The sequence below is a fragment of the Prinia subflava genome, chromosome 3 (genome assembly GCF_021018805.1).
Source record: "Prinia subflava isolate CZ2003 ecotype Zambia chromosome 3, Cam_Psub_1.2, whole genome shotgun sequence".
Lineage (NCBI taxonomy): Eukaryota > Metazoa > Chordata > Aves > Passeriformes > Cisticolidae > Prinia > Prinia subflava.
The window spans coordinates 75,439,476-75,454,574 of NC_086249.1; the positions used below are offsets into that span (position 1 = coordinate 75,439,476).

At 43.1% G+C, this 15,099-nt stretch overlaps 1 protein-coding gene across 3 annotated transcripts in view; it reads left to right on the forward strand.

Moving 5' to 3' along the window:
* Positions 1–15,099, forward strand: part of GABRB3 (gamma-aminobutyric acid type A receptor subunit beta3) — a 192,960-nt gene that overhangs the window by 68,970 nt on the left and 108,891 nt on the right. Inside the window, exons 2-4 of one of the 3 annotated variants that reach the window (XM_063392526.1) lie at positions 5,394–5,441; positions 12,494–12,585; positions 12,725–12,792. In XM_063392526.1, the coding sequence (XP_063248596.1) occupies positions 5,394–5,441; positions 12,494–12,585; positions 12,725–12,792 (208 nt within the window). Of the gene's footprint in view, positions 1–5,393; positions 5,442–12,243; positions 12,324–12,493; positions 12,586–12,724; positions 12,793–15,099 lie in introns of those variants that run through there. The other 2 variants (XM_063392527.1, XM_063392529.1) reach the window with 2 other exon arrangements.

Below are 15,099 nucleotides of genomic sequence, written 5' to 3' on the forward strand. Positions count from 1 at the left end.
TTGAATAAATCATGTTTAAAATCATGTTCACTGAAACATTTATTTCAGCTAGAGCTACATAGTTTAAGCTGCTCATACATAAACATTTTCAGCATTATTTATGAAAACCTGGCTTGCATCCACTTAATTTATATTTTAAAAAATAAGAGATAGCTATGTGAATCATATTTATAGCGAAAACCTCCATCGTCTGCTGCTTACTGAGGTTTCAGTAGATCTACAATGGTAATTCAATAACTGTGTCTACAATATCCTGGGAATTTTAAACACAGTTTCCCATTTTTGCATTTGACATTTCTGTCTGTACTTTCTTACTTTTCTTGATAGGCTTCTAGGTACTAAAAATAATTAGTTAGTGCCTATCACGCTATGTGACAGTGATGCCCTTGAATACCTAACATGGTTAGCAAGGGTTGAACCTCCTAGGAAAAGTGAATTTTATTGACTCATTGATGCAAGTGCCTCACTGCTTCTGAAGTTTCTGGAGGGAGAGTTTGCAAAGTGGGTTGAACAGTCTTGAGGTGGAAGTCCAGAATTAGCTGTTCTAGGGAGGAAGAATTACAGCTGGGCTTTGCCCAACCAGTAGTTACTGCACCAAAGCCATGTAGAATGGGCTCACTCGGCCTCTGTTGTGTATTCTGGGTCAACCAACAACTCTATTTTCTTCATTTCAAAGTGAATAAGGCTCAAACATAATGAGGTGTACATTCCCCGAGCCACTGGAGAGGGATATGATCCTCACATTTGTTTTTCTTCCTGTTTGTAAACAGCTTGAGTGAGGTGTACTCTGAGAATTCTTCCCAGAGTAGAAAAAGCAAGTATTTTTTTCTCAGTGGTGGCCTTCCATGTTCAGATACTTTCAAATCTGAGGCTAAAATATCTCACTTCCTTACTGTTAGCACTGTCTAACAAGCTATAAAATTAGCCTTTGTATCTATATTTTCATGCTGAATCATTTTGTTAGATACATAACATCAGAGTATGTAACTCATAACAAGAGTACTTGTTAAGCATCCTGTGATTCATTAGCACTGAAGAATAGAATCATAGAATGATTTGGGTTGGAAGGGACCTCAAAGATCATCTAGCTCCTACTCCTCTGCCATGGGGGGGACACCTTCCACTAAAGCAGGTTGCTCAGAGCCCCATCCACCCTGGCCTTGAACACTTACAGGGACGGGGCATCCACAACTTCCCTCAACAACCTGTTCTAGTACCTCACCACTGTCATAGTTTGATTTTTTTTTCTAATATCTAATCTAGATCAACTCCCTTTTAGTTAGAATCTATTTGTCATTGTCCAGTACTACATCTTCTTGTAAAAAATTGCTCTCCATCTTTCTTACTTGTTCTCTCTCAATTGGAAGGTTGCAATTAGGTCATCCCAAAGCCTTCTCTTCTCCAGACTGAACAAACCAAATTGTCTCAGCCTTTCCTCATAGGAGAAGTGCTCCAGCCCTCTGATCATCTTGGTGCCCCTCCTCAGGACTTGCTCCAACAGGTCCATCTCCCTCCTGTTCTGGGGACCCCAGGGGTGGATGCCCCACTGCCTGTGGGGTTTCACCTCACCCTGCTGGCCATGCTGCTTTTGCTGCAGCCCAGGACACGTTTGGCTGTCTGTGCTCCAAGTGCACATTGCTGGGTCATGTCCAGCCTCTCCTCTCATCCACCATCACTGCCTTGTATTGTGGCCTTAATACAGTAAGGATGATCCTTGTTTAAAATTCTCCTCGATAAAAGACTCCAGAAATTCCAGAAATAAAGTATTAACTTAGCAGCTTTTCTGATTCTTTGCTGCCCACTTAACATTAGCAGAGATATTCTTCATGGAACTCCAAGCTAAAGACATCTTGCTCTAATAAACCTTTGTAGGGCAATATGCTCAATGTACTGAAACACATCTTGCTTTCATTCCCATTAAATCACATGAATGGGATATAACTTAGGCAATACTACCGACCCAAAAGTTAGATGTCTTGCTAGCTATGGGCTATATGTTCACAGTTATTAGGTACTTCTGGAGGGTGATTAATTTATACTATTTTAGTCTGTTTCAGCCTCTGGAGTTTCTTTCAGTCTTTGGACTTGCTTATGCTATCCTCACTGATTATTAAAGTAGTCCATGGTAACTGGCTCAGACTTACACATTTAATATCTGATACTTACATCAGCAAGGAGGAATCCCAACCAGAGGCATTCTGACTCATGGTATCATCCAGAAATTGTGTGGTCTTTAAAAAAACACACAACGTTCTAAGTCTGCAGTTCAAGGGAGTCCTAAAATTCCAGCTTGGGTTGTTCCTAGAATGTTTTTCTGTATTATATTGAATATAGTATAATATTCAGGAGTGTTGGAGAGGGGAAAAAAGGGGAAAAAGATAAACTACTATTTCTATTACTTTAATAATCCTAAATGCAAAGCATTAGCTCTTTCTAGCAACAAAAGCTCTACCAGCAGTCATACTGAAACCATATGCCCTCCATTTGATTTACCATCAACAACTGCCTGGCTGCACACAGAGCCTCTCTGCTTAATAGTGGCTCTAGGCAAGTGCATGCATAATATTCAAAGCAGTTTTGTTCTTTTATTAAAGTTGTGATAAGGAGGCAAAGAATTTTAATGGGAATAATCAATTATATAATGATATTCATATACAACAAAGTGCTTTTAATAGAAGTACTTTTAATGTGCCACTTTTGTGACGGGGGAATTACTTTTGTAATACTTTCAGAAGTATATCTTCTACTGGTGCCAGGCAGACAGAGCTGCACTAGGAGACTCCTGAACTCCATTTACTCCTCATTCACAAGAAAGCATTTTTCAATGCAGAGAACACATGATTTTACCACTCTGCTGAATAAGAGAATTTCAACATTAAGATGTGTCTACATTTTTTGCAAGAGAAGGAAAAAATGGAATGCGTTATCAGTCTGAATAAAAGCTGATTCTGAAACTTCAACACTTATAACATTAAATTTGATTCTTTCCTGTTACCTTTGCCTGATGGTTTTCCTGATCTTTTGTCATTATCCTCTCTCTACTAATAAGGAAGCTAAGTTAATTCTATCCTGCCATTGGCATTTTTGATGATGGATGTCAAAAGTTATAAACACAGAGTGGCAACACATGATGTTTTGCCCAGTTGTGAAAATTTTCCCAAATCTACTAATTAAAAAAAACCTCTATTGTATTCAAATTTCTTTTTATCTCATGGGTATGGATCTATTTAAGTAATGAGATGGAAACCAGATACTTACTCCATCTATACTGTAGATTTTCACTTTGAAGTGGTGCCCTCTTCCACCCATAGCTAATTTGCTGTAAGTCCCATGCCAGTTGTCATGGTTACAAGTTGAGCTGTGTCTGTCTCCCAGGTGTCACTGGCTGTGTTTGGGAGCATTGTCCTAAAGGAAGATGAAGGCTGAGCTTGCTCCCTGACTCTCCGTGTCCAGCCTCTGCAAATGCAGTGGATGTTGCAGTACCTTGCAGCAAGTTGCAATGTGCATGTCAGAAAAGAGCCCAGACGTCTTCTTGTGTCAGCATTGACCATATGACTCTACCAATATGAGATCCCTAACTATAATCAGGAGATATATTTGGGTCAGTGTTCAGGCTTCAGATGCCACTTCTCTGCTGTTTCTCCCCTTCTCTCTCCTTTGCTGAGCTCAAGAAATTACCCGATGGGGGTCACAGAGGAACAAAAAGCTAAGAAGTGAGGAGAATAAACAAAACTGCATTTGAGAATATCAATCAAACCTCAACAGAGCATGCCCAGGTGTGGCTACAGGCATACAATACTATGACTTTTAAATCCAGAGCAACGTGGTTTGTGAATCTTGATGTTAGAACAATCAAAATAACATAAGACGTTGTGAAATTTGGAGTAGGATTAATCTGAATATTAGGCGTAGGTGTCTACACAAGACCTGAGTGTTCCCATTATGTCAACAGAGATCTAGTCAACTCAGTTAATGTAGCCTTTGTATAGAAAGCTGGGGATCCTTCTCTTGGGTGGAATATGGCCTGAGAGTTTCAGCCCAGTTCCCATACACAGCATGTCAAGCCATTAGGATTCTCCAAGGTGCCCCCCTGGAACTTTAACCAACTCTCCAGTAGAGTGTGGGTGCCATGTAGGTCCTGTGTGGTAACTGGCAACTCTATGCAGTGCCTCAGGTACCTCAGAGCACCTTAAATGGATCACCTTAAACTGGCAGCCAAGTTGAGCCCAGCTCAGCACTACGTGCTGTGTTTTTCACAGCTGGTTATTTCAGGGAGATCTAAGACATGGGAGAGGCCCCACGTCTCCTTACCCAATGCACAAGAGAGTTGAGCGTTCACAAAACTCAGCTGTTAATGTCCTTTAGCCAGTGCATATTTAATGTAAAAGGCATAACCGCTCCAGGAACAGGGACCAAACCCAGCATCTAACTTTCCCATGTAAGTGGAGCTTAATGCATCCAAGTTCAGGATCATTTACCCCATGCTTTTATCTGCTTCTCTTTAACTTCTCTAAGCAGACAGGTAAAGTAATGCACAGAGACATAAATCAGATTGTAAGATACAAATCAATACTTATTATGGAGTGCCTCTTAGATTCATCACGCCTTCTCAGAAACTACTTAGCTAAAACTTATATTTTATTGCTGATTCCAGCAAAGCCAACACATTTCAGACAACATTTCTTGCCCTCCCTCAAATCACTAGCAATATTTCAGAACAGCACTTTTTTCCCCCTACATGTTCAGAAACAGTCCAATAAAAAATGTTTAGGGAAAAACCCCACTTTTTTCTAGTTAAAGAATGCAAAATGCATTCTGCAAACACACGGATTTCAATTGAAAAAGCACAAAAAATACAGACTCCAGGTTTGAATTTTCAATACGTCTTTTTTATACAAACCTCAATGTTTAATCATACCTAAAAGTATTCAAAACATCAATCAGAGTTATTTACTCACATTAAATACAGTGCATTAGATTTCAATGTATTTTTTAGTTTTATTTATTAAAAAGCAGTGAAATAACTGAATTGGATAATGTTCATTTGGATCAATTGGGAAGCATTGCTGAAAATTACTCATGCAGATCTATCAAAAACATATCTTTTCATTGTGTTTTTCACAAAAGCAGTTACTATTTTTTTCTTTTTTCATTTCTTGGCAACAGAGTCATGGATCTATAATTAAAAACCCACTTAGGCAATTTCCAAAGGATTATTACAATCTTGTCATGTGAGAGGTTGAACAAGTCAATTTATAGGTTATTTTTTTCCCCATTTCTAGATTTTACAATGATAGTCTGAAAATGTTTAGAGCCATAAACAAGGGGGGGAGGAGGGGTTTGGCAATGGACACAAGGCATACAACTAATATGCTCTTTTTCTTTCTTTTTAGGAATGCAGCTGAAGAAAACAAAAAATTATACGCAATTTATGATACAAGGTGAGTTACTGAAAGTACTTTAAGCATGTGATTGTTACCTGTAATAGAATGTAGATCCTTCAAAATGATGAATATTATTATTAACATTTTTTACTTGAGCCACGAAGTAATCTTTAAGGCAAAATGAAAAATACTTTAACCCATCACACACAATCCTATATACACCTACTAATGATTTCCCTTTAAATACAGTGATTTCCCCCTCTGTGCACACCGCACATGACCAGGAAATGCAGTTACACAACCAGCTTAATTTACATGTTGTTTCACAGATGGAATATGGCCCACGATCCTGATCTGTGTATTACGAGTTTAACTGTGTCTGCTTCTGGTGCCAGTGTTGAGGGAATGAGAGTGAAGGGCTAGCTGGCACAGCCCTGGGAAAAGAGGATGCATTTGGAAAGGCCAGCAGAGCACTGTGCCTTGGCACTGGAAGGCTGTGGATGCAGCCTCTATAAACACACCTCCGCATTCTGAAGCCTTTCCCTTCCCCTCATCCTTCATGGACTGCTGCCTGTTAAGGGCACTCCTCAGCGTAAACAAAAGAGGATCTGTGTCCTTCTCAGAGGATAAGAGCGAGACATGAATCAGATTTTCACTTTATTCTACCCATAGGTTTTTTCTTTGTTACCCTGGATTTTCACTTCCACAATTGTGTCTAGAAAAATGAAAAAAATTTCACTTCACTTCCTTCTCATTGCTTATCCTGTTTTATGTGGAAGTGTTTGCACTTCCCTTCCCTTGGCGTTTTTTTCCCTTGTCTTTCCTCTTTTTCTCTGTTAAAATCCCTGAAAGGGACATTTGAAAATGCCAGGAACCAACGTCTTGGTGTTTCAGCTAGTTCTTATAAAGGTGCATCAGTTAGGATCCTGGGTTGATCTTCTTTTAAATATACATAACATTAAATATAAGCAATTCAAGAACTCATGCTTGTCTTCTTCACTCTGTATAATCTCCTGCAAAAGGAGGCTGCAATCTTAACTTGGAATTCAGTCTGCTGTTAGTAAAAAAATTGCATAACCAACAATTATCAAAAATAAGATTCATAAAGGTGTTGATAAATATGAAAACATAAATATATGGACTATATCCTTCTGATATAGCCTTAGAGAAAAAAGGTAACTGCTGCATACTGTCTTGTTAAGAATAATGTGCTCCTGACAAAGGGATTTAGATGAATCCGCTCAAATAGAAAAGTAACAAAGAAGTCCTATATAAAATAGCACTTCCTCAACTGCAGTTAGAGTAAAAAAAATAAAAAATGTCGTAACTCAGTTACTTGTCTGTTTTTCTCAAAAGACTGTTTCCATCTGGACAGAGACTTAAAAGAACAGTATTTTGAATGCACCACAGGCTTCTCTAATGTATTTGTGTTATTTCAGTGCATAATCATTAATCTTTATGATGAAAAAATGTGAGTTATAAAGAGCCATGATTATTTCTTCCCCTGCCAAAGTGTCAATGGATTTTTATTTTGACGTGTCTGACTCACTATGTGAATAATCCAGAGGTTTTGCCGCATAAGGAATGGAATGTTGCAGGAATACTCTTTTAAATTCATTCAGATAATTCAAATTTTTGTTCTGTGGTCTTGAATATGAAGAAAAAAATACCCATTTGAAATTTAAACAGCTGTTCAAGACAATTTGGGTCAAGCCTCTTATTAAAGGCAAATTTTCCCCATTACTCATATGGATTAATAACTCATTCTTTATGTAGCCCACTGAAACATTCAGATCTCCACTACATCAGAACTGTTGACATAACACCATTAATATTTCTGTATAATTAAATGTAAACCAGCACATTATGCAACCAAAGCAAATGGATTCATGCAATGCTGCTTTCAATCTGTCTGACAGAAATGGGGACAATGAGTATAAACTCACTGTCAGTTAAATAAACTGTTGAGTATTACCTTACACCAGCAAATATTACACACAATTTATGATAAATATATATAATAAATAAACATAATCTTGTTCTTCTCACATAGTATGTCCAACAACCACTGCTCATTATCTGAACAGGCAAAACACAGTGTAAAAAACTGCCAAAATGCAGAATATTCCCGAAGCCCTAATGCTTCCCATCATCTGCCTGTCAGAAGCTCTGCTTCTGCTGAGATACTATAGGGCAGAAAATAAGAAAGTTGAGCTTTCTGAAGGAAATAGTAGTTTTCTATTGTATGGTATTTTGGTAAAAATGATCAACTTTTGATTTCATAAAGTGAAAAAAGTCAACTTTAGCAAAAAAAAAAAAAAGTTACAAATTTTCTTGTGTATTTTTTCCCAGCCAGTTTTATTAATTACACCTTCTCAGCATGTTAAACCAGCAGGCTATTAAAATTGCTGCAAGGCAGAGTAGGTAAGCAGCAGCATGAGTCTCAACCTAGCAAGATTAATGTCCTATGTTCCTCAGAAGACAACATTTCAGCCATAGCAGCAACTCTTCCCACTTTCTTTTAGTTTCAGTCTCTCTCTCTTTTGTGTCTCTGAACCATTTGTGATTGCAGTTTGCTTCAGGATAAGATGGCATCTTTGTCAAAATCAGTTAAATGGCAGACAAGCCAGAAAGGAAAATGAAAAAGAAAATATTGGATAAGTGATTCTGACCTCAGTCTGTAAGTGGAGTTAAGTTCATTTTGTCAGGTAAACTCCCAGCACCACTTTCCAGCACAGGAGTTCAGTGATGTATTGCATGGTGTGATCAAATACTTCTTCCCTGAACCCCAAGCCAGGCTTTCTCCTACATCTGGTGACTGATAGTGATACTACTGCAAATGCATCAGTTGTGAGCAGACCTCTCCTCTTCTCTAGCCTTCCTGTCATTGCCTCCTCTGCTGTATCTCCATTAGCACTGACAATGATGAAGGAAACTGAAATTTGTTCCAAAATTTTGAGTCGCTTCTCTTTCCAATCCCACTGCCTTCAACTATTTCTGTCCTTTGATAAGGGCTGAGTGTGCTCTGTTCCAGCTCCTTCTGAAATGAGATGATGGATGCATCTACATAACATTTTACTGCAGACCAGGACTGTGCTTGCAAAGTGTATCACTTGATCATTCCCACTTACTGTGCTTTGTTTCACATCTCAGAGCAGTCTCAGAGTACATGAACACAGCTCCTTTCAAACTAAGTTGAAAAATGCAGCACATTACTCTAACTGCTAATGAGCATTTAGTCTAGTGGACCAGACTTCCCCACTTTTCCTAATGGGGTAAAAAAAAATCAAACCCAAGACAACAAATGTGGCATGGATATCAGATCCTCATCAGCAAGAGTTTTGCTCTAGAGACCAGCCCCTGTACCTGCTAACCCAGACTTAGTTGATGAATCCATCAAATCCAATTTCCCCCAAGGATTTCTTGCACGTGTAGGCTTGGCAGTTGTATTCTTCCACACTTATTTGCATTGGAGCAAGGACAGTCCTTTTGCTTCTTCACACATAATGCTTGCCTTTGCATTTAGACTTATCCATTGTTGAAGTGGCCTTTACACTTTTGGCAATGCTGAAGAAGTAAAGAACACATGCTGTGCTTACTTCATTGAACAAAATTTGATCAGGAGCATAGCTCTTAACTGTCCAGTGGCCCAGAGGCTGTAACATTCACCAAGGTTGTAGAAAATGTGATGAATTTTAGTCCCTGAACTACAAAGTCTCATATTTTAAAGGGATAGTTTTACTGGGACAGAAAGACTGTATATTGGAAATAGAGCAAGAAGTGAGAATGAACAATGATAAAGGCACCTAAAAGGAGGAGATAATTGGGTTTTGTTCCTTATATCACTGAACATTGATTTATTTTATCCAGTAATTAATTAATGAATTACTGTATTATTTATGAAATAACAGTCCTTCCAAGGCAACAACCAAATCACTAGGCCACAGAGTTATTTTAACTGCTTCCCTCTCCCCTACCTATTTGCTGAAAAGTGGAACAAAACTCAAAAGTTTACCCTGAAATCCTGGAGTTTGGGCTTATCTCAGGAGATACACCCTTGGGATTTTCTTGGATGGACAATGTACAGGTTGTGACTGGATGCTTTGTTTCGCTTTAGTGAACAGAAGTGCCCAGACTCCTTTCAGCCATGCCTTGAAATAACCTGCTTGCCTTTTGAAAGGAGATGTTTGAGATCCTAACTCCAGAAGCAAAGCCAGGATGTTGAATTCTGGGGCAGGACAAGGAGTCTATTTCTGTGCCCATTTTTTCCTTATTGGCCACATTAAATAGCTTCCAAAAGTCTGGGCTTCCACTATTTTCTGAAATACTGTGCCTGATGCAGGTCTTTGCTGGGTCTCACCTCCATTCCATTGCCACAGAAGCTTAGTTATGAGCCTTTCCTGAAGACAAAATCCACAGTGCTACTTTCACTGCAAATGCCATGTCACAGAGAAGTAGAGATGATTTTTACCTTTCATGAAATTCATTGATTGTTTATAGGTTTTAACATCTTTCAGTTACTGCTAAGCCTAATTGAATCCAGAGTCCCAAGGAACAAATGCTCCATAACGCACTAAAGACTTCCTCATTCCATCAGTTCCAGCCTAGATTATCTTTATGCTGTTCCGAAGTAAATGGTTGCTCTGTAAGATCAAGAAGACAAATACTTAAATGAAGTGTGATAAAATATGACAGACTCTACAGCATTGTTGATTCATTCCTACCTCAGATGTGTTTCCAAAGTACCAGGATAGCACATTAATCAGAAATAGTGCTCCCTAACTTCTTTTATTTCTGTTATAAAACAGACAATCTATTTAAGAAAAGTTATTAGTGTTTAAATGAGCTTTTAAACCACGTTAAACTCTTCATAAGAAATATTTTCTTTGGCATCAATATTTTCTTTCAGAATTTAGGGGGACAGAATTGAATTAGTACCCTTCCCTAAATTCACTGCCTCTGAAGTCTTTCAAAAAACTGGTCTTCAATACTGCCTATCTATAGCATTAAAAAAACATCAGGACCCAGGGCCTTAAAATTACCTACATAGTTACTCATTATTTTACTTTTCATTCTTGAGCCCTTGAGTCATGTATGCTTCATGCCACAATTCTCAAGCTTTCATCATAAGCCTAATAAGGTTTTTAAATAAAAGCTAAGATTTTCATTTACTTTATAATCATAGTAATTATGGCACTATTAAAAAATCCAAATATTGACATGAAATCGCAAGACTGGGCAATACTGAATTTCTCTTACTCATATTTTTCTGCATTGCCTATAGGGCTTAATACATTTTTTAAAACTGAGCCTGCTCCTTCTTTTATTTGGGTCATTATTATTAACTGCAACAGCAACAATGGACAGGACAATGATTGCACTTGTCTTTCTTTTCAATAATTTGTTGAGGAGAGATGAAAAGCCGTCCATGTTTTCTCACCTGTACATAACACCACGACATTGCTTAATGTCCATCCTTTCCATAGCAGTTTCTCTAAGGGAAGAGAATGTGTGGAAGGAAAAGCAGGTGTTAAGAGAAAAAGTGCAAAAGAAAGACAAAGCTTTTTTCTCTTGGCTACTGAAATGTTGTGCTTTGTCATGGACCAGTGGCAGTGATTGCCAAAATGTAACCAGAATCAGAAGGTGGCCGAGGACATGTTTGTACGTTCATAGAGCATGGTGAAGAGCTCTGGCAGTGAGGAGCTGCCTCTGCAACCAAAACCAATATACCTAAATCAACATTCTTCTGTTTCCATGCCAATAGTCCTGCTGAAAGGACTAATTAACATGGGAGAAGATTAAAAATAATAACAACTGTGCTATTTTCACCCAACCATTATTTTATACAAAGTTGAGAGCATCCAGAAGCTCACAGGCAACAACTCCCACCCTGCATCTCTGGTACTAGTGCCATTTCTCTTCATTACTGGCCGGTATCACAAGCCTGGCTACACACGTTTTGAACCCAGCAGAGCTTCTTCCTGGCAGAGCATGTCCATCTCGGTCAGTGCAGTTGGCACCCTCGCAGGCACGGCTGAAGGGAGCCTCAGGCCCGGCACCTGTACATGTGTGCATCTGCCACATCCCTGGCAGGTCCTTGCAGGTCGACGTAGGGCTCCCAGGCCAGCTTCTTCTCCCGCCCCAGCAGCTCACCCCGGGCATCGCTCCCCGGACGCGCCACAGGGCATGTGGGCACAGCCCCCCAAACAGAGCGGCAGGGGCGGACAGAGCCACGGCGTCGGGCAGCCCCTCTCACCCGGCTCCAGGGGGGACCCTGCGGGCTGCCCTGGCCCCGCAGTCTCGCTCCTGTCCCGGGGAGACGGAGCCGCCGGCCGGGATTCCCCGCGGGGGCTGCCGGCGCCCATCACCGCCTCCGGGCGGGTCCCGCGGGCCGGTGCCGCGCAGAGGTCGGGCGTGCCCGAGGCGGTGCCCGGGGAGCCGCCGCCCCTCGCTGCCGGCCCCGGCCCGCCAGCCCCGCTGCCCCACCTCGGGCTCTCCGCCCGGAGGGACGGCGGTGCCCTCCCTCCGTCCCCTCCCCTGCCGGCTGGCGGGAAGGCGGCGGGGCGGGCGGCGGGCGGAGGGGAGGCGGCTGGCCGGGCTCCGGCGGAGGGCAGCTTCCTCCGGGGCTCGGCGGCGTCCGGCCGCGGGGCGAGCGCAGCCGGGTGCGCGGGCGGCTCCCGCGGGCCGAGCGGTGGTGCTGGGGCAGGGGGTGGGGGATTTTTTTGGGGGGGGGGAGGGCGAGGTGGGGGGAGAACGGGGACTGTCGCCTCCGCCTCTTCCTCAGCAGCAGCCGGGGCAGCCGGATCGCGGCGGCGGCTGCTGCTGCTGCTGCTGCGCGAAGGGAGCGCGGAGCGGAGGGATGTGGGGCTTTGGGGGAGGCAGGATCTTCGGGATCTTCTCTGCTCCCGTCCTGGTGGCCGTGGTCTGCTGCGCCCAGAGGTAGGAGCCAGCGTGCCCCGGCGGCGGCGCGGGATGCGTTTCTCCAGGGGAACAAGCTGATGCGCTCCCCCGCCCTCCCCCTCCCGCCCCGCTCCCGCCGTCGCCCCTGGCCCCCCGCACCCCGGCTTCTGCCCCTCCCGCCCGACACCCTCGTCTCTTTCTCCCCGCAGTGTGAACGATCCCGGCAACATGTCCTTCGTGAAAGAAACTGTGGATAAATTGTTGAAGGGCTACGACATCCGCCTGCGGCCGGATTTCGGAGGTGAGTCGCCCTGCCCGGGCTGGCCGCCCGGCGATCCCGCCTCCCCCGCCGCTGTCCCCGGTGCTGCCGCGCTCCCGCACGGCGGCTCCGGCCGCCGCGGCTCCTCTGGCCGCCGGCTGAAGGTCTGCTCTGCTCGCAGGTCCGCCCGTCTGCGTGGGGATGAACATCGACATCGCCAGCATCGACATGGTTTCCGAAGTCAACATGGTGAGTAGCGGGCCAGCCCGGCCGGCGCCGGGGCTGTCGCCCGGCTCTCGGCCGCCCGTTCCCGTCCCTCCTTTCCCACGAAGTCGCTGCTGTCTCGGCGGGCGGCGGCGGGGCTGCGCGGCGCTCCGAGCGCTGCCCTCTTCGCCTGAAAACTTTATTTCCCTGGAGACGCGCTGTCCTCCTTCCCCCTTTTTCCCTGTCACTGCCTGTGGCCGTCTCCGCCAGTGTGCCGGGCCGCCGCTCTTCTCCAACCCGCCTTTGCCCCCTGCACCCCGGAGCTCGCCGGGGCTCCGCTGGCGCCTGCCGCGGCCTCGCAGCCGGCGGCGTGCGGGGCTGGCCGGGCCGGCGGTGGAGGGCCGCGGCATCTCCCTGCTTCTTGCGCGGTTCAGGGCAAAAAACCCGAACGGCCCAGCTTGTCTGTGGGGAAACTCTGATACGTGCGAGTGCTTTAAGGCTTGTTGAGCACCCGGAGCCGGCGCGGTTGTGAATGGACTTGGGAGGAATAGTAGTGTAGTCTTGTGTCAGAAAGTGATGCGGTGCGGGGCTGTCGTGTTCACCGATGGACAGGGAGGTGTTTAGTGCTTTTCTGTATTTTGGCCCTCCCGTCTTTTTGCCTTGATGATTCGAGGTTAGAAGCTACAATTCCTGTTTCTTGTCCTAATCCTAAATTTGAGGTGAATTTTTCATGTTCCTGAGCAAGTTGCTCCTTCTCTCTGTGTCTCAGTTTTTTTTCCTTGTATTCTTCCTTTTGCAAACCTCATGTAGAAAGACTGGTCACTCTGCAATGCTGTAGTTACATTTATAGCATTAAAAATAATATGTACACGTTTGGAAGCTGAGCTCTTTTGTAGTGCATATGACGCTAACTCTGCACTACCTTTCCTTCAATGCACTGTTGCAGTGTTGCAAGCTGGCTTATCTTGCCTTGATACACGATCCCTGTATTTTCGTTAATCCTGCCACTGCTTTCACCCCTCTACCTGGAATTCTGAGACAAACTTTTGCTTCACTTCTCAATTTCTACAAAATGTTTTTGACAGAGATACAGTTACCTGTTTGCAGTTCAAAGTGTCACCACTGCCAGCCTTTCTACTCATTCAGGAGGGAATAAAAGGAGATAAAGTTCTTACAAGAGTTTGTCTTAGGTTTCATGCAGATTCAGGCAACTGCAGAGACACCTCATGTATTTTAGAGGCTTTTCTGTACCTGTAGGATTGCTTCTCAAGTTAAAAGAATGGGAGCTGAATGAAAGATTCTCTCTGAAGAGTAATTGAAAAGTCTGACTTCACTATCCCCACTGCCACCTTCCCCACCTCTGGATATGTTCCAGTCTTAGGGAAGCATTACATGACTCATTAAATTAATATATAACACTGTGTATGAGAAGTGCCAGAGAAGCAATAAATACCAGAGAAAGGCATACTGAGATTGGAGAGAAAATGAGGGGTTGTATGCTGCTTCTTGTGCTTTTTCATTTTCTTTTTTTTTTTCCTCAGCTGAGGGAAGACCTGTTAAGTTTAAGTAACTTGTCCAACCCACTGTAGCAGCGGTATAAGGAAAAGTGAGTAATTACACTGCTGCATATGCTAGGCTGGGTAATCAGATCCTCAGTGACATGGGAGCTCCTCACGAAGATGGTCAGTGTGTCAGGGCACCAGGTGCTTGCGTTGAGCTGCCCAGGAGTCGGTGCCCATTCTTGCCCATTAGTTGCCAGAGCAGCTGCAGAGAAGTGTTTTTTTCTGTGCTCTCTCATGGAGCAATGGAAAATCTGAAAATCGTCAATACAGATCTTGCAACAGAAACAAATAATGTGTTTCTGAATGAAGTTGCTAAAGTACTTTTATTATAAAAACTGTTCTAGTTTACTTCAGGAAAAATAAGCAGGAAGGGCTTCTGGTTGGTGAACAGCTTACTACAACCGAACTTCAGCTGAGCTTGTCTCACCTGCTTGGAAAAGAAGTCATCTTTGACTAAGCACAGCTATATTCATGTACTACCTAAGTTGGTTATTTCTGCTTGTTTTAAGCAACTTTTTACTGGTCTGCAAGGATTCTTGTGTACGTATCAATGAACAGGGAATAAGCATGAAGAGAAGGAGCTTTTCAAGATTACTCAAGTATTTATTCTAAGTAGTAATTTGGATGAGAAGAAAGAAAGGCCCAGTTAGTCTGAAGACCTGAGGCATAGCTGTTGAACTTCATGCTGGTTGCCATCTAGACTTTTAAACTTTGACATATCCTTCATTTAATTCCAAACATATTGTGAGTGTTGACCTTTTTAGCCTCATGAGCTATTGAAATGTGTTAC